This window comes from Myotis daubentonii, chromosome X, assembly GCF_963259705.1.
Source record: "Myotis daubentonii chromosome X, mMyoDau2.1, whole genome shotgun sequence".
NCBI lineage: Eukaryota > Metazoa > Chordata > Mammalia > Chiroptera > Vespertilionidae > Myotis > Myotis daubentonii.
This window is the reverse complement of record NC_081861.1, coordinates 36,658,665-36,678,982: the sequence shown is the minus strand read 5'-3', so window position 1 is coordinate 36,678,982 and position 20,318 is coordinate 36,658,665. Positions and strand designations below refer to the sequence as shown.

Sequence of the window (20,318 nt, the reverse complement as noted above, 5' to 3'; positions counted from 1 at the left end):
AACCAGGAGGTCACGGTTCGATTACTATTCCTAGTCAGGGCATATGCCTGGGTAGTGGGCTCGATCCCCAGCTGGGGGGCGTGCAGGAAGCAACCGATCAATGATTCTTTCTCATCACTGATGCTTCTATCTCTCTTTCCCTCTCCCTTCCTCTCTGAAATCAATAAAAATTTATTTTTAAAAAGATTAATTCCTCTAAGATAATAAAAGTGCATTTTCATCTCCCCAGTAATGCTTGCCCAATTCTATCATTGCCAATACTGGCCTCTTGAGTTGGAAAATGAGTAAGTATTATATGAACTTCCTTACACAGTCAAGAACTTGGACACCAGTAAAAAAAAAGTTGAGTGGCTATTCTCAAGAGCTCTTGCCAATAGGCTCTTAGAATAGGTAAAGAAGCACACTGCATGGCAGTCATAAATGTCATCCTTGGAAAAAATAAAAATACTTACTCTGAAGCCAGCTTGAGATGGTTGTGTCATCATGTTTCATTCTCTCTTTTTCTGGATTAGCTAAAGCTTCAATGATACAATCTTTCACACATTAAGGAAAAAATTTAAGTCACTGCATCTCTATCAAAGACTCTTAAAACAACAACAAAAATGCCATTTCTTAGGAAAAAATACAATTGTTAGCTTCGTTATTGCAAATTAATGAAAACTAGACTCACTATAGTATCAACTCTTCTTTAGCTTTTTCCCATCTTTCAGCAAGCAATAGACTCCACCTATATCAAATGTTTATACATTTGAAAACTATATGATCTTATTAATCAATGTTACTCCAATAAATTTAATAATTAAAATAAAATAAAAAGATGTTTTTTCTTCCCATTGAGTAATCAGTGGGGTGATAAAGAAAAACGATTAGTAAATGTAACACTGTTTTTCCCTATACGCAACACAGACACTCTTTCTTTTCCCCTCTCTCTCTCTCTCCTGACTGGCCATCCTTCAGATCAACCAACTGAATCAATCTCAGATGGTTACAAAAGGAACTTAGAATGAAAATAAAACATTCACCATTAAGATCTATGGAATGTGAAATCTATGTATTACTTCACTTAAAAGGATACAGGCCAAGACATCATAATTCAACGAAGTGAGGTATTTCAGTGAATCTACTACAGGTGTTATTAAGTTATCATACTTCTGTATTTGTGACAAAATCTGGAAGATAGCAACATAGAATAGATGGTGTTAACTAATCAAAAGAGAACTTCTGTGCTAACTAAATAATGGCTATACATTTTATTTTTCAAAAATAGTTTCCTTCCATTTAAAATTTATATAAAACCTTGGGTGTCCCAAAAATGTATACACTTTGAATAATTATAAAGGCAGTGTTTATTAACATACATTTCATTTTCAAAATGTAATAAAAATCAGCTGTTAAAGTGTGTATACATTTTGGGGGGGACATATTATATTTTCTTGGGCTACATTTCCAATTAGGAAATAATTCTAAGATATCTAAATTTGAATTTTAGACATATAGAAGCTAGTCAAATGTGTTTTCGAAATTTCTATTTAAATATGAAAATATGAAATCAATGAAATGTTATTCAAATGTTTCTAACTACAATCAAATAATGAATCTATTACTGCTTCTATAAATCAAAATGTGGTAAAGATATTAGACTGTTTATAACAGCAACACTGTTACATATTATTAAAATAGATCAATTTGTTAAATATATTCTAAAAACAAAATTAATGATAAAATGATTCATTTGCTAAAGGTTTTTTCCTCTATGAAACACTTTTACAACTACATCATTCCATTCTACTTATGCTGACTTAAAGACAAAAAAAAACCCTTAAAATAATATTAACCCCAAAACATACATAATCAAACAAAATGGTTGGATTGCTGTGGCTAAGCTTCCCAATCTGTCTTCCAGAAGGTTTCACATTTTCCTTGGTTAGACGCCTACAAGGGGAGAAAAAGGTGACATGGATCATCTTAAGTAATTTCCCTCATAATGTTGATAGCTTTGATACATCATGAAAAAAAAATTCCTTGCCAAATATCCAAAATGGATCCATGTAAACAACCACATTTATCACAGACTTGAATGAAGGACTTGGGACTATTTTGATTAGGCATTCTCCCAGAGGTCATTAAGATCTTGTCTTAATGCTTAATTTATAATACACACATTTCTATTTTGTAGTAATAGTCTAATAAGCATTAAAACTCTAAGGTATTCTACAAGTACATAAAACTTCTTATGGAGAATCATAATTATTTTAGATTAAGAAGGGCTATTTTTATCAGTTTAGAGATTAAGATATCCAATTTGGTATAATGTAATGAAATATCTCACACCATCTGTCTCAGTGACCATAATAGCTAATACTATATTCCTTGATACAGGAAGTTCTCTGGTTCTCAGAAAGTGTCTCTAAAGTAAAGAATTTTTGAAAAGTAAATTATCCTTTCCTTCCTCTTTAATTTTTCCTCTGCTCAGTATTCTTTTACTAACATTCTGGAAATTTATATCTGTGAAATGTCTATTATACACCATCTTAAACTCTTTCCAATAAGATTATTGCATAATAAATCTAGAAACTTCAAACATGAAAAGCTTACAAGTGATAGGAAGCTTTCTAAAATGAAAATATAATGAAGCAATAATAAATTCAGTTGCTAGCTCAGGAATGTGGCCATTCTCAAAGTAACAAACTTGATATAATTATCTTAAGAAGCGTCTTATGACAAAACTAACCCTCCAATTAACATTTTTTAAAATCATCAACTGCTTCCCTTTCCCATTCTCCTTGGACTAGTTTCTTGGATTTTTTTTCCACAAAAGAGACACCCATCAGTTTCAAACTTTGGCTATATTGTTTCACCTTAAAACTTAACACCATCTGTCCTTACTTCTAACCATACCGTTTCAGGTGGCCCTCCTACTTGCCAAAGCTAACCCTTCATCTATAAATACGTTTTATCCTGTTCCTTTCTGCCTCCCACACTCTGAAGGGGGAAACAAAAATAAAAGGAATACTTTCTTGACTATAACTTCCCTTCAAGCTACCATGGTGTCTGGCATATGGAACACAATGAGTATTTGCAGAATGAAGTATTAGATGCCCTATAGCAAATTCATTTTTTAAACAGTAATCAAAACTTGTAAAATTCTGCAAGTAATAAACTAATACATTCCATTCTCAACATAAAAAGTTCAATCAGTATCAGAATCACACTATTCAAGCCAGTGAAATAGTTATAGCTAACACAAATCCAAGTACATTTAAAATTCTGCACATATGTTGTGAAATTTTTATTAATTTATTCATGCATATTAATGTTTTCTATTGACAGGCAAAGTGCTAAGCACTAGGAAAAAGGAGAATAACAGCTCCTGCTTCATGCTCAGTCCAGCTGCGGAGACAGAGTTAAAAAGCATTTTTTAAATGTTTATATTCTTAAACAAACAGAGCAAATCTCAGAACAGTACTTATTATATGCTATCAATAGTATAATAAGGGGGAATATATTTGTATTCATTTGTATATACATAAAAATGTCGGAAGGATAAATAAGAAACTAAACAGTGGTACTTTGTTCCCTTGGGAGGACTGAATGGAAAGGGGAATGAGATGAGAGGCATTTTCTTGCCAACCTTTTTATATATACTGAAATTTAAACATTGTAAATATATACACAATTCAAAAATTAGATAATTAAAAAAGAAAAATCATAATAATAATGTATCTAAGTGATAGCATTATATGTATATGGGACAGTGGTGGCACAGATAAAGATCAATTATGCTTAGCAGTATATACTACAGAAAGCTTCACAAAGGAGGTGACACTGGAGCCAACCAACGGAGTATGAGGTCACCAGACAAAGAGAGAAAAGCTATAAGAAAAAATTATATGAACAGAAAAAAAAAAATATATATATATATATATATCTGCAAAGGAAAAGGAGACCATAGCACATTCAGGAAAACATAAGTGGGCTCAGTACAGCTGGAGGTAGAACTGGCAGGAAATGAGGTTGAAAATAGGGAGGGACAAGTCATGGAGGGCCTCTTATTTTACCTTATAAAATTTAACATACAACCTGTGGCAATGGTTAGTCACTAAAGGACTTTTGAAGAATACAAGGCGCTGTAATACTCCAGATTAAAGAACTAAGTTCATGGCAGTAGAGTATGGAAGAAACATATTCAAGAGATTTAATAATAGTTAATATATTATTAAATAATCAATATAAAGCACTTAGTTCAGTGGCTGGCCCACACAATAATGGCTCCATAAATATTAGTAGTTGTTGGTAAGCTAGGAACTCTACCTGGGGAATTCTGTTTTTTTAACCTGGGGAATTCTTAAGACCAAAACTCTTTCAGAAGAACCAGTTCTAATATTAATCTCTTTCCATGCATTCCCTAACTTTCATGGCGTGAAATAATTCACTATCTTCTTTAACCTCCCATAGAATTTTATACACTGTATAGCAACACCTATTGAAAGAGAATGTGAATGTGCACACACGTTTCCCAGTAGACTGTGACCAGGAACAATATCACTGGGCAAAAACAATAATATGGCAAACTGTGAAATCTAGTTAAACTAGAGAATGCACTGTTTTTAATTAGAATAATCACACTACTGCATGAATGATAAAGAAATGATAAAGAGCCTTGCTAAAAATATTTGCAATAGAGCAGTATTTATATCTAAACCAATACTAATGTGAAATATAAAATTTTCATAACTAAACTTCAAACAGTTTACCAGGAAGTAAAAAATAAAAAACATCACTCTTGTGCTTTTAATGACATGAAAATAAAGCACACAAATAAAAAGAAATTTAAATTTTTCTAAAGGTGACTTCCTATGGAGATAGTTCTACATAATTCTATTAGATCTTCCAAAAGGAAAAAAATCTTTCTTATAATAACTTTCAGCAGTAGAAATTCCTAGACCTTTGACTACCTTATACAAGCCATTAAATGTATAATGCAAATTAAGCAAAGGCCACAGTAAGTTGTACTTTTAAAGAATCCTATAATGTAAAAAAACAAACAAACCTATAATTAATGCATTAAAAAGGATTTTTATTAGATTTCATAGCTATACAAACACAACTACAAAAACTAACCTGGTAGTCAAAATGAGCTAAAAACCACAAAAATCTATAGTCATTCTATCTGCAGTATATAATTAGCTATGCCATTAGGAAATACTCTTGGGCTTCTTCAAAATTGAGGCTCCAACATAAGCTGGCTGAAAGTAAATTAGATCCAGTTATACTTTAGATCAATATAAAGAAAATTAATTAAAACTTACTTCATGATATATTTGGCTCTATCTATTGTTTGAGCTTTAACTTTTACTAAAAGTGGGTGACTGTTGTAAGTTTCATTCTTCCACTGGCCATACAGACGATATCTTAAAAAATGAGATGAAGAATTAGGGAAAGTTAAACACTTTGAGGTTAATACACTAAAATAGTAGTTCAAAATACAAAAATATTACATATTTACCTGTGCTGATATGGAAATGTTTTAAACATTCCCCATAGTTCCTCAGACATACAAGCATTGCAGTCCATCAAAGAAAGAGATGGAAGTAGTACCTGGTCAGTAATGCTAAGCAAACAGCTGAGGATAACTTCCTAAAAAAAAGGGAGGAAAAATTATTTCAGTAAGAGGTCCATATTAATCCCCCCACAAATAAATTTGTCAGCCTTGGAAAAATTGCCATTTCTTGATCTCATAACACACCATATCTAATCCCCCACACTATCACTGTCCTTTTCCATATAATGGTTGTGTTTCTCCATCTAAGAAAGCAAATGAAGTGAGGGAAGGAAAGAGGTAGCTAGAGAATGAGGAGCTTTTATTATCCCTCTTCCTTCTTCAGATGGTAATCCTCAGAAACAGGAGATTGTCAATCTTAAAAGATGACTTGTATAATAATTATTCACACAGGTGATGAAAGCGTGTCCATAGTAAAATTTGCAGTATTCCGTACCTAGACAAACATTAGACACATTGGATTTTTCCAGTCTCTTACCGTTTTCTCTTTATCTTCTTGTTTGCTTCCATCAGACTGAAACTAAAATTTAAAAAAAAACTATAAATAAACTGTAAAAAGGTTAAGAATATGCTGTCACAATTTAGTTTCTAATTTGAAAAAATTAATTTGCGCATGGTTGTGAATTATTTCCTTACTACTTACACACATATAGGTTTTATATATAACCAGCATTACCAATTAATGTTGTTAAACTTCATTTATATTACTAACCTCTAAATCATTTGCAACATTCATGAGTTTTAAATGTCGTTTATAAGCTAATTCTTTTCTCAATCTTGTCACAAACCAAAACATCCTACAACTAATTCAAGGTATTTATTATAAAACTGTAGCCAAAGCAAGTTAGTTATAATGCATTTGCATTTTCCAACCAATTCTTCCTTACAGAACTAATAAAATCTAACACTAAAACAACCACAAAAAAGTAACCCCAAAGAAATTTAAAGGTATATTTTAAATCACTACTATTTATGCCCTCACTGAGAAATAAGCCCAAAATATTAATAACATTGCTGACAAAGACAAAACCACTACCTAAATTGGACATACTGAAAAAACATGGGTCAGTATTATATATCAATGATTTGCACGTGCGCAGCTTAAGTGCCATGTTTGACAATGCTATTTCTTCAAAATGAAATAGTAATACTTGTGTGTGTGTGTAGGAAGGTGGATGGTTGGGGGAGTGTGCAAAGGACAAATGAAGCATGTATACTCAAGAACAATCTTAGAGTTCTGGATAGAATTTAGCATAAATACCAAGTGAAGGAAGGGTATAAGCTAATATACAGCTAAGAAGCTTCCTATTTTCTTGGCAGATGAGGGTATTCTGTGCATGTATGTTTACATGCTTAAGTAATTTAATGGGTGTAACTAAAGGAAAGTTTAACTTCTATGCAACATTTTCACCTAAGACTAATTCAGGAACTGCCATGTTATCCTGATGGAAAAACAAACACAATCACATTTCTTTTACTAGACAGGATAAAAAGCTGTTGCTCTCTTTCACAGAAATAATTAAGTCAATATATATCCTGGTCAGAAAATAAGGAATCAGGTTATGAAGGATAGGCCTGGCAGAAAACAAACTAGATAGTTGCTTTTGTTTTGTTTGTTTGTTGGGGGTGGGTGGCTAATACTGGCTGTACGCTGGAAGGCAGAAATAAGGGTATGTCATAATTAGAACTAGATTTATAGTATACTAGAGCACCAGGCCATGTCCCTGGGCCTGGCTGGCAATCAGGGCCAACCTGTGGGGCAACCAGCAGAGTGATGGGGGGGGCGGGGAGGCGGGGAGGCCTGCTGGCACCTGCCTTGGCCGGCCTGGCGCTGCCCACTCACTAGCCCCGCTCCCGCAACCACCAGTCGCGCCCCCCCCCCCCCCGCGGGGCGATCGGGGGGCCTCTGCTGGCACCTGCCTTTGCTGGCCTGGGGGCAGCTCCTGCGTTGAGCATCTTCCCCCTGGTGGTCAGTGCATGTCATAGCAACCAGTCATTCCGCTGTTTGGTCGATTTGCATATTAGGCTTTTATTATATAGGATTATGTTGGGTATAAAGACAGTTAAACTACTCCTTTCCTGGTATCCTATCTAATAATAGACAAACATGGTAATTAACCATACCTCCGCTACACTTCCCATTGGCTAATCAGGGTGATATGCAAATTACCTGCCAACCAAGATGGCGGCCGGCAGCCACGCAGCTGAAGCGAACATGAGGTTTGGTTGCCCCGGCGATGGAGGAAGCCAAGGTTCCCCGCCTGCCGCAGCCCAGCTCTAAGCTGCACTCTAAGCAACAATGTTTCAATTATAGAAGCTAAACAAACCCCAGATACCTGCTTTCAGCTGGCTGGCCTCGGAGCTGAAGCCGCAACAAAGTTTCAATTACAGAAGGTAAATAAATCCCAGAATAAAAAAAAAAAAAAGGAGAGACTGGGAGCTTCAGTTGCAGGCTTGGCCTGCCTGAAAACAGCCCTCAGCCCCTCATCCAGGCTGGCCAGGCACCCCAGTGGGGACCCCCACCCTGAAGGGGGTGCGGGCAGCCTGAAAACTGCCCTCAGCCCCTCATCCAGGCTGGCCAGGCACCCCAGTGGGGACCCCCACCCTGATCTGGGACACCATTCAGGGCAAACCAACCAGTCCCCACCCATGCACCAGGCCTCTATCCTATATAGTAAAAGGGTAATATGCAAACTGATCCTAACAGCAGAAAGACTGGGAATGACTGGTCACTATGACACATACTGACCACCAGGGGCCAGACGCTCAATGCAGGAGTTGCCCCCTGGTGGTCAGTCAGCTCCCACATGGAGGAGCTCTGCTCAGCCACAAGCCAGGCTGATGGCTGCCAGTACAGCAGTGGTGGTGGGAGCCTCTCCTGCCTCCTCAGCAGCGCTAAGGATGTCCGGCTGCAGCTTAGGTCTGCTCCCCACTGGCAAGTGGACATCCCCCAAGGACTGCTGGGCTGCCAGAGGAATGTCTGATTGCCAGCTTAAGCCCAATCCCCTGGGGAGCAGGCCTCAGCCAGCAGATGGTCATCCCCCGAGGTGTCCCAGACTGCGAGAGGGCACAGGCCAGGCTGAGGGGAACCCCCACCCTGAGTGCACAAATTTTTGTGCACCGGGCCTCTAGTATACTATAATTCAAACAAACCTAATAAGGCTATACATAGTTTTCTCTGTAGAAATAACACATTTCTTATTTATTAAACTGTCATAATTCCCTTACCAGATAATTACATAAGTTTCAGATGCCTATACATCAATTCTCTCGAGTTCATAAGCAAAAAAAATTGAAAGAGAGAAATATGGAGAGTAAAATGAAACCATCTAGAAAAGAGATTTTCAACCTTTTCCATCTCATGGCACACATAAACTAATTACTAAAATTCTGCTGCACACCAAAAAATATTATTTTTGCCAATCTTATATAAAAATAGGTATAATTTTGATTCATTCACACTGTACAACTATTGTCGTTGGCTGTTGTCATTTTTTTTATTTGACAATCTAAGGAAAAACAGGTTAGTGCTCTTGACTAAATAGTCAGGTATTACATGCCTTAAAAATTCTTGAGAGAGAGAGAGAGAGAAACATGGATTGAATGTCTCCTGTTGGGGTTTAAATCCCAAATCTGGGTATGTATGTGCCCTGACTGGGAATCAAACCCACCACCTTTTGGTGTAAAGGACAGCGTTCCAACCAACTGAGCCACACCAGCCAGGGTGCATGTTTTAAAAATTCTTGCAGCACACAGTGTGCCATGGCACACTGGTTGAAAATCACTGATCTAGAAGAACAGAAAGAAACCTTTCTATCAAAGGCTGATTATAACGAAGATGAACAAAACAATAAATCAAGAGGTACATACTGGTAAAAGTAATTTTCTTTTGTTTCACACCCCGGATGCTTTCTTTTTCTTTTAGTTGACTTTGCTTTTTAGTTCAGAAGTAAATATAAAACTCTCCATTCCCACAATACAACACTAAAAGTTTTACTGACTGGCCAGGCCAGTAGGAAATGGGAGGAAGAAAAAGACAAAGACATTCATTCATTCATTCATTCATTCATTCAATTACTATGTGCCAGGCACTGGAAATTCAAAGATAAGCAGGATGGAGTTCCTATCTTTGAGGATCTCTTACAGATCAAAACTACGCTTGCCAAAGTACTGTTAAGAAGTGAATTTTTAGCTATGGTGAATTGTGCTGCTATGAATAACATTGAGCCCTCACAATTATGCCTAGACAAAACATCAGATATAAATGGCCCCAAGCAGGGTCCAATCTTGCCCTATTAAGATGGAGCAGGTGACAGGGCAGCGTAACAGCACTGGGCAGAAAAAGAATATAGTCAATTAAAAGGGGGCAATTTGAAGAGTCAAGAAATAAAGGCTCCAGGAAAAGTTGTAGCTATAACTAGATAAATTACTTTTTTATTACCAACATTTTATATTTAGTATCTCTAACCCATGACTCTTTCAAATGCTACTGTAGACTATGCTTTATCTCAGAAAAGAAAAAAAATACAAAGATTTGTGACTAGATTGAAACCTTAAGCTACATCTAAATAAATTATGGCACTGTTTTCACCTTCCTTATCTATTCTCGGTCTTATTAACTCCCATTTATTGAGTGCTCACTATATGCTATGTACTAGGGGCTAAGAACTTCACATTTATGTCTTAAAACTACTCTATGAGTAAAATCTTTGCTAGAAAGGATCCAAATAAAACCCATCAAAGTAACAAACAGGAAAATATAACCTATAGATTAAAAGTTACAGGACATGAGTTTACAAAGCCTGGAGAAGAGATAACTAAATCATCTTTCAATGTTTTGGTTCAAAACCTTGTTTCATTTTTCAATCAGAAACTCTTAAGAGTTTATAAAAACTTAGAAATAACCAGTAAGTTACCTGAGGAAAAACCCTTGAGAGTAGAAGCCCTGTGGGACTCTGCCAAAGAGAGAACCAGCTGCTAAGGCTTACTGTCTTTTAAAGGAATTACACTTAGATGGGTGAAAGAGTCAAAGGCCAACGGAACTGGACACCACTTGGCTGGGCATGCCAGTACCTACGTTGTTCACCAGGCTAGGTAATCAGATCTCAAATGAGAAAGCAGAGGTTCCCCTAAATGAGGGCTATACTCAGCCTCATTGATCTCATTCACTCCCCTATATCCTACACTATAGAAAAGCTTGAAAAGAAAACCCCATATTCAAACTGTAGCTTGGGAGGAGGACTGGTCATAAATAAGGTGGAAAGAGTATGAGGATTCATTCACACTATATCAGAAAGAATATCTGCACAGAGCTATCCATATCATGAAAAGAAATGCTGGGGTTACTACAGAAACATAAATAGCCACAAAAAAAGAAAAGCATATTAAGGACAAATGAACTTAGTCTGGAAGAAAGTAGAAAACAAAGGATAGAGACAGATTCACAAGTATCTATATACAGTTATAGAAAAAACTAGTAGGAATGAACTCAATAAAACAAGAAAAGGTTGGAAATGAGATACACAGAATGAGATGAAAACAGTGATTGGCAGATATAAATAAAATAGCTAAACCCCACTAACCAGACATAATTTGAAATAGCAATGAATTTCCAGAATTGCAAAATTTAAATGTTATTTCTTCAATTTCAGATATACTACATTTGTATAGGCCAGTGGTCGGCAAACTGAGGCTCGGCAAACCACGGCTCGCGAGCCACATGCAGCTCTTTGGCCCCTTGAGTGTGGCTCTTCAACAAAATACCGACTTCTGTGCATGGGCCATAAAGGTTCAATTGCACTGTACGTGCGCGCCTGCACGTGGTATTTTGTGGAAGAGCCACACTCAAGGGGCCAAAGTGCCACATGTGGCTCACGAGCCGCGGTTTGCTGGCCACGGGTATAGGCGGTAGAGTATGGTGATTTTGAGCTTGCCCTCTCGAGCCAGATTGCCGGTATTGAAATCACAGCTCTGTCCCCACACTGTGTGGCTTGGGACAAGCTACTTCACCTAGAGCACAAAGATTAATTAAATGAGCTGATAGCCAAAATCTGGAAACACTCCAGTGCCCATCAATAGAAGAGTGGATTTAAAAAGTGCTGGTGCATATAAAATGGAATATTACTCAGCCATTAAAAAAAAGAAAACTGCCCTAACCGGTTTGGCTCAGTGGATAGAGCATCAGCCTGTAGACTGAAAGGTCCCAGGTTCGATTCCGGTCAAGGGCATGTACCTTGGTGGCAGGCACATCCCCAGTAGGAGGTGTGCCGGAGGCAGGCTGATCGATGTTTCTCTCTCATCGATGTTTCTAACTCTCTATCCCTCTCCCTTCCTCTCTGTAAAAAATCAATAAAGTATATTTAAAAAAAAAAAAAGGAAAACTTGCCCCACTAGTGTGGCTCAGTGGTTGCGTGTTGACCCATGAACCAGGAAGTCATAGTTAGATTCCCGATCAGGGCACAAACCCAGATTGTGGGCTCGATCCCCAGTGAGGGGCATGCAGGAGACAGCTGACTGATGCTTTTCTCTCATCCATGTTTCTATCTCTCTATCCCTCTCCCTTCCTTTCTAAAATCAATAAAAACATATTTAAAAAAAAAAAAGAAGGATCTCTTACCCTTTCAGACAACATGAATGGACCTGAAGATTATTATGCTAAGTGAAATAAGCCAGAGAGAGACAAATACCATATGATCTCACTTATATGTGGAATCTAATGAACAAAACAAAAACAGAGGCATGGACCATGGAACAGACTGACAGTTGTCAGGTGGAAAGGGTGTTAGGTGCTGAAAGATGGTGAAGGGATTAAGCAAACACACAAACACACACACACATAGATACAGACAACAGCATGGTGTTAGCCAGAGGGAAAAGGGAGGTGGAGGGAAGGTGGAGGTGGGCAAAGGAGTGGGAAATGAGGACAGAAAGAGACTTCACATGGGGCGATGGGTGCATGATGCAGTGTACAAATGATGTTTTGTTGACTTGTACACTTGAAACCTATATGGTTTTGTGAATCAATGTCACCCCAATAAATTCAATTTTAAAAAAGAAAAGATTAAATTAGCTGATTCACAGAATAGGGCCAGACACAGAATAAGAGCTCAATATTAGCTATCACTATGGCAAACAACTTAATCTATTAACATCAGTTGGTTTAAAAAAACAAAAAGCACCAAGGAATTCATCTTCAAGTTTATAGGTGCTATGAAAAACATTCAAGTATGTCAGGTGACGTTGTTAAAGTTGTGTTCTACAATTAAAAAAATTTAAAGACAGCAAAATGTTTCCATTCATATACAAATATTTTATATTGAGAGGTATGCCACTCCCTCTTTTAAGATTAAAATAAAGACCAAAAGTAATTAATAAACTAGAACAACAGTTCTCAAAGTCTGGTCTTTTGATCAGCAGCAGCAGCATCACCTGGAAACTTGTTAGAAATGAAAATTCTCAGGTTCCACCCCAGACCTACTGAATCAGAAACTGAGGATGGGGTCCACCAATCTGTGTTCTAAGACTTCCAAGTGACTCTGCTGCATGCTAAAGTTTGAAAATCACTGTACAGTAAATCCTCAGTTAACATCATTGATAGGTTCTGTGACTTGAAGTGAAACAACATATAATGAAACCAATTTTACCATAGGCTAATTGATGTAAACAATGTTAAAACAATGTTTACATCATCAATGTTAAAACAAAACATTATTCAAGGACCTGCTGCACTAGTCCTATACTACCTACCTCAAATCTAAGAAATACACACACACAAACACACACATGCACAATCAGAGAGATAAATGATTACTAATAACTATAGGCCGAAAGACTAGACTGTTAAGTGATAGCTGCTATCCTATATAATAAAAGCCTAATATGCTATGTGTCCGGTCATTGGTCGTCCGTTCAACCAATCAAAGCATAATATGCTAATGATATGCTAAGGCCGCTCAACCGCTCACTATGACGTGCACTGACCACCAGGGGGCAGAGAGTCGACCAGTCGCTATGATGTGCACTGACCACCAGGGGGCAGAACTCCAACAGGTAGGTTAGCTTGCTGCTGGGGTCTGGCAGATGGGGACTGAGCAAGGCAGGCCAGACATGCCCTGGAGCCCTTCCACGGTCCCTCCCCCAGCTGGCCAACCTCCTGCATCCCTCCCCGGCCCCAAGGCCCCGATCTTGCACCGGTGGGGTCCCTGGGCCTGGCCTGTGCCCTCTCGCAATCCATGACCCCTCAGGGGATGTCGGAGAGCCAGTTTCAGCTGATCCCCACAGGCCAGGCCGAGGGACCCCACTGGTGCACAAATCCATGCACTGGGCCTCTAGTAACTAAATAAGCTACTTTCTAAAAATATGTACAATTTATATATACAAGCAAACCCAAACTTATGAATGAGAGCTCTGTTAAAGATGTTTAAATGTAGATACATTATTTGGAACTAAGGTCACATTCTCCCTTCAAAAGAAATCTTATAAACCCTGGTTAAATTCCTAGCTAGGAAGCCTTTAAACCTATAAATACAAAACAAATGATTTGTTACACTGAAATATTTTTATGGGTAAAAAAAAGAACTAAAATGCTCAGATCTTTAGAAAGATTCCTACCGCAACCTTAGCAATGAGAGAAGACAGATTTCTTCCCACATTGTGATCAAAATAAACATTTTTCTCTTCCCTTCTGTCTTTCTACTTCTGCAAAAATAAAGATGAGGCATCAGGCACAACTGTGATAGAACAGAGGTATAAGAGGGCTGCAATGGAGATGATGGAGAGGAAGGATGATAGCTCTAGCACCTGTGTATCTTGATAACAATACTGCATATGTTTCTGCATATGTCTATGTATGCAGGACTTCCACAAGTTGGATATTTGGTCTCCTGCTTACAAGTTTATGATACTTGTAGCCAAAGAAAGAATTTCAGAACAAGAGGTCTGAACATTAAGATTTTCAACTAGCTTTCTAGTAGTGATGACCTCCCCAAGACAGGATGCCTCCACTAAGGATCTCCATCCCTCTCCAGAAGAGAAGAAAAAGAAACACAAGAAGAAGCACCTGGTGTAGAGCCCCAATGCCTACTTCATGGATGTGAAATGCCCAGGATGCTAAAATCACTACCATCTTTAGCCCTGCACAAATGGAAGATTTGTGTGTTGGTTGCTCCACTGTCCTCTATCAGCCTACAGGAGGAAAAGCAAGGCTAACAGAGGATGCTCCTTCAGAAGGAAGCCGCCCTGAAAGTACCTCAAACCAAGATGAACGGGGAACTATCCAAATAAACACATTTTGGATACAGGAAAAAAAAAGATTTTCAACTGAAAAGAATAGCATTAGAGCCCAGCCGGCATGGTTCAGTGGTTGAGTATCAACCTAACAACCAGAAGGTCATGGTTCAATTCCAGGTCAGGGCATATGCCCAGGTTGTGGCCTCGATTCCCAGTGTGGGACATGCAGGAGGCAGCCAATCAATGATTCTCTCTCATCATTGATGTCTCTATCTCTCTCTCATTCTCCCTTCCTCTCTGAAATAAATAATATATTTTTTTCAATGAAAAATAAAAAGAATAGCATTAATGGGTTAAAGATGAGAAAGAGGCAATTTATACTGTCTCAAAGTATCTTCCCCACAAGATACATTAACAACAAAGGGGAAAAGAGCAACTGTACAGTGGACAAACCTGGCAATTGTCATCTTAACCAAGAGATCAATGTAAACATCACCAGTAGGAAAACAAGTTAACTTCACATGCTTCCCAAAATGATGCACTGGGAAAGATACAACCTTTTTTCTTTGAACAGGCACTAGTTAACATGACTCATCCTTTTCAGACTATATGGATCAAGATAATAAAACACTGTTATACTTTCTTTTATATAAATGTTATATAATAAGTGGTATCTATAATAATAAACTACTCAGCAGATTTCTTCAGAGCTACCTTATAACAGAGTAAATTTGTAAGTATAAAAAAATTAATCTACCAGCTAAACATTAAAAACCAAATCAAATATTTCAGGTGTCAAGGGATTAATATACAACAGTTGTTAAATTTTCTACACAGTCACTACTGTCAAAAATTAAGCCGTGGATGTGTAGCTCAATTGGTTAGAGTGTTATCCCAATACGCCAAGGTTATAGCTTCAATCCCCAGTCAGGGCACATACAAATAAACAAAAACATTTTTAGTTAAAATTACAGGCAATCAAACACTGGAGAGAAGTGAGTTTGTGCTTATAACAATTTCTTGATTCTTTTCGTTGCCTTGTTTCACAACTGAAAAGAAATTATGTAGGGGTTTTTCAGTTTCAAGACCTTGGGTTAGGCAAAGATCCTGTAGAACACAGAGCAATACAAAAAATAAAAGTACTGCCAAAATGGAATTAATTAAAATTTAAAAATTTTGCTTTTCAAAAGACAGTTAATAAAATAAAAGGGCAAATCAGACAGGGAAATAATAATAAAAGGCAAGCTAATTAAAAATGGATAATTTGATAGAGATGATTACAAAAGAAAATTAAGACATGATAAAATGCTCAACATCACTGATCATCAGAAAAACATAAATGAAAAGCACAACAAATATACACCCATTAGAATGTCTAAAATTTAAAAGACTGCCTGGCCGATGTGGCTCAGTTGGTTGAACATCGTCCCATGCACCAAGAGGTCACCAGTTCAATTCCCGGTCAGGGCACATGCCTAGTTTGCGGGCTCGATCCCCAGTGGGAGGCATGCAGGAGGCAGGCAATAGATGTTTCTCACTCATCGATGTTTTTCTCTCTCTTTCCCTCTCTCTCTTAAATCAATAAAAACATATTTTTTAATTAAAATAAAATTTAAAGACTGACGATACCAAGTGTTGATGCAGACATGAAGCAATTGGAAGTCATACACATTGCTTTAGGAATGCAAAATGGTCACACATGTTGAACAGTTTGGCAAAAAGATAAATAGAAACTTATCCATATGACCCAGCAATCTCGTTCCTGGGAAAACAAACACATGTGCTCCTCCCCCCTCCAAAAAATGGAAAAGAATATTCATAGCAGCTTTGTTTATAATGGCCCCCCAACTAGAAACAACCCAAATGCCCATGAACTGGTGAATAGATAACTCTGGTTACGCCTCTACAATGAAGTAGTACTTGGCAATAAAGGAACTTCTGACACATGCAACAACTTGAAAGAATCCCAAAAGCATTAAGTGGAAAAAAAAACAGACAGAAAATAGTACATTCTGTACAATTCCATTTATATGAAGTTCTAGAAAAAAGCAAAACTATAGTGACAGAATGCCTATCAGTGGTTGCCGGAAACCAACAATAAAGGGAGGGAATTGATGACAAAGAGGGAAGAGGGAATTTTCTTGGGTGATGAAAATATTCTATATCATGATTGTGGTGGTTGGTGAATAACTATATACATTTGTCAAAACTCATCAATTGTATACTTAAAATCTGTGAAGTTTATTGTATGTAAACTATAACTCAAAGCTGATTTTAAAAACGAAAAAAATATAGCATAAATTGTTACCCTGGAGGTAGTGACTGGATAGGGTACAAGGAAAACTCTAGGGTGCTGGTTCGGCTCAATTTCTTGATCTGGGTGGTAGACACATGGGTGTTTTAGTTTGGAAAATGTCACTGAGCTATACAATTATGATTTATGTACTTTCTATATGTATGTTTTATTTCAATAAAAAGTTTACTAAAAAAATTAAAATACGAATCTGTAACAGCCTGAGGTTCAAGGGCCTTCATACAAATAATGATAATGATTCAAAATAGCAGCTAAGAAAATAACTGAGAAGAAGAAAAGCAAAGGGAAAGAATGATGAGTTAACTACTAATTACAAGAGGATTCAAAAAGCTTTCACTTGTCTAAAGCATATTTTCCTATGTGGACCACTTGACTAATAATCTAGCTAGATAGAGAGATGGAAATATATAGACATAGACATAGACTTAGGTAAAGATAAAAATAGAGATATAATTATATAGATATACATATACTCTATATAATTGTATCTATATATCTATGTGTGTATATAGACATATACATATACATATACACATACATATACATATATATATAAATACAAATGGTTACGACAGAATGGACTTTCCAAAAACCTTACTCAATATAACCTTTTCTCAGAGTTCATTTTCTTTTTATTTCTAGAGATACACATAACACAAATATACACATTTCAAAATTTAATTTTCTACTTGAAAGAAAAAAAAAACTTACTAACCTCCTTCATAAATGATTTGCCTATGCGCACCACTTTTGCAAATAAAATGGGATCATGAGAAAGGTGAGGACCAAGGTAACAGAACATATTGAAGACATCTCTCCTCAAATCTTCAAAGCTCTCTGCTTGTTTTGGTGCTCTCTTATTTTGCAAAGCATTAACAGGTGAGCCCTTAGCACCTTTAGGAACGCCAACTCTATAAAAAGAAGCAAAATTTATATGTATACTGTATAATACTTCATTTCAACTTAAAGTAAAACAATTTTTGCTCATACTTTCTTTCTATATTTCTTTTGTGCCTAACTTTATTATACCAGCTAATTTAACTGGTAGAAAAAGACAAAAAGAATATTCACTTGAAAAAGATCAGAGCTCAGAAGAGAATGTTTCACATTAACTGCATAAGAAAAGGACATCAGAGAACTGCAGATTCCAAGTAACATTTAACATACATCATATGAATTATTTTTTTAGTTAACCTCAGCCAGTATCAGGAAAATGTATATGGGAGCTCTGGCTGGTGTGGCTCAGTTGGCTGGAGTGTCATCCCATACACCAAAAGGTGGCGGGTTTGATTCTGGTCAGAGCACATGCCCAGGCTGTGGGTTCGATACCTGGTCGGGGCGTGTACAGGAAGCAATAGATCAATGTTTCTCTCTCTCTCTCCCTCTTCCTCTAAAACCAATAAAAAACATATCCTTGAAAGAGCATTAACACATTGTATGCGGGAAACGTATTTATACGTTTTACGTATTTATACGTTCTACCAGTGTAGTAGAGTGCGGGACACGTATTAATACATTTTTTATAGACTAGCGGTAGAATGAGGGTAACGTATAAATACGTAAACTAAAATTATTGCAATTTTACTGAACGTTGCCATTTGCGCAAAAAATTAGCAAAAATGGCCCGCGCCACCTGTTAGCGCGCAATAAAAACTACCCGCAAACAAAAAAAAACTCAAAATGCATATGGGAATGGGGAACAAAGGATGGACCTCGGAGACAGTGGGGATGAAACAAGAAGATATGAATATAACAACACTGATTCAAGTCAATAAACATTTCTCAATCTGTGTTCCACTATTTAGACCACGTATGAGGTAGGTTTGGTGAAAGAGAAAGTGAGCACCATAATGAAAGAGGGTACACTAAAAAGGACAGCATACCCGGAGTTCTCACCTGCTGAGCAGGTATCCCACTGTGGAGTCAAAGGGGTCAGTCTCTGAGAAGAAACCTTCATGATCCACAACCCAGGTGGCACTAAAGGCAGCAGCTAGCAGCTATGCATGAATCACAAGGCTGGAGCTTTGGAGGCAGGCTCTGATGTGTGGGACTGAAGCCAGAACTGCTGCCATTACTGCTCTTAAGTATCCTAAAACGTAGGCTGAGCTAGAGGACTGGTCAACATTGTAACTAGGGAGGGTGAGAGAAGCTGCACTATCAATTTCCAGAACAGCAGCCTATTTGCTGGGAGAGATAAGGCAAGCAGAGAAGCAAGGTGCTCACTGAGAGCTACTCAACCCAGGATAGAAGAAAATTACACTAAGTAAAAGCCTTAGGAATTCTCTGCCCCTAAAAGAGGAGGGGAAAGTGAAAAACAGAAGAATGGAGTCTTTACTCTCAAAGGAGCAAACCCAGCCTAGAAGTCTAACCTACAGTTTTTAGAGTATATTGCAGCACACATTCTCCAATGACATTAGGAGACAAATCACTGATTAAGACATATCAGACTAATACACTATAAATTATTATCTTCTGATAAAACACACTAAAATAAATGCATGGTTTGAGGAGACAAGATAAATATGCAGATTTTGTCATAGTCCTAAACTATTTATACCTCAATGATTAATAAAGCATACAGTAACATACCTTCGGTAGAGAGGCTCAATAGTTATGTGAATGAGCTTGCAAATAGCAAGAGCTATTAGCTTATGCGAAGTAGCATAATATGGAGGCATCTGATCCATAATGTTCTGTGCATGCTGCCAATCACCAATCTTTAATAAGGCTTCCAACAAACCAAGTTTTTGGTTATCAGGTGGCTACAAATGAATAATTACAGCAAAGATAGTCAGAATATGAACTCCAATAAATCTTAATATTTTTTTTTCATTTAAAAACGTGGGCTAAACACACAACAATGTATGTCAACAACTGCCATTTGTGGGAAATTCAACGGTATTTTCCTCAAAGTACAACCAAAAGGATTTGCTTTTTCATTTAGCATATGCAGTATGACAGTTTACAGACTCAGAATTATATTGAGTTGTACTTAATGTTTTATTGGGCCACAGAATTCATTCATTCTGTGAGAATCCCTTTAGGACTTGAGAGACATCAATATGCATAGCACAGATAGTCAATACATTTGTGATTTTACTTAGAATACATTTTGAAATTTATATTAAAAAAAATAGCAGCCTCTTTTGGGAAGGCAACAATCAAATTAAAAGCAAAACCACCTTTGTAAATTCTTATTCCAAAAATCATGTTTCA

The 20,318-nt window shown here is 37.1% G+C and overlaps 1 protein-coding gene across 15 annotated transcripts in view; it reads right to left on the bottom strand.

Moving 5' to 3' along the window:
• Window positions 1-20,318, bottom strand: part of THOC2 (THO complex subunit 2) — a 120,902-nt gene that overhangs the window by 36,848 nt on the left and 63,736 nt on the right. For all 15 annotated transcript variants that reach the window (XR_009450606.1, XR_009450607.1, XM_059679258.1 and 12 more), the window contains exons 11-18: window positions 19,692-19,864; window positions 17,818-18,013; window positions 6,039-6,080; window positions 5,507-5,637; window positions 5,310-5,411; window positions 1,848-1,932; window positions 1,076-1,169; window positions 453-533 (exon numbers count right to left, since the gene is read on the bottom strand). Coding sequence is in view for 13 of the 15 variants with exons in the window: in XM_059679258.1 (XP_059535241.1) it covers window positions 453-533; window positions 1,076-1,169; window positions 1,848-1,932; window positions 5,310-5,411; window positions 5,507-5,637; window positions 6,039-6,080; window positions 17,818-18,013; window positions 19,692-19,864 (904 nt within the window). In the remaining 2 variants the exon portion in view is untranslated. The remainder of the gene's footprint in view (window positions 1-452; window positions 534-1,075; window positions 1,170-1,847; window positions 1,933-5,309; window positions 5,412-5,506; window positions 5,638-6,038; window positions 6,081-17,817; window positions 18,014-19,691; window positions 19,865-20,318) is intronic.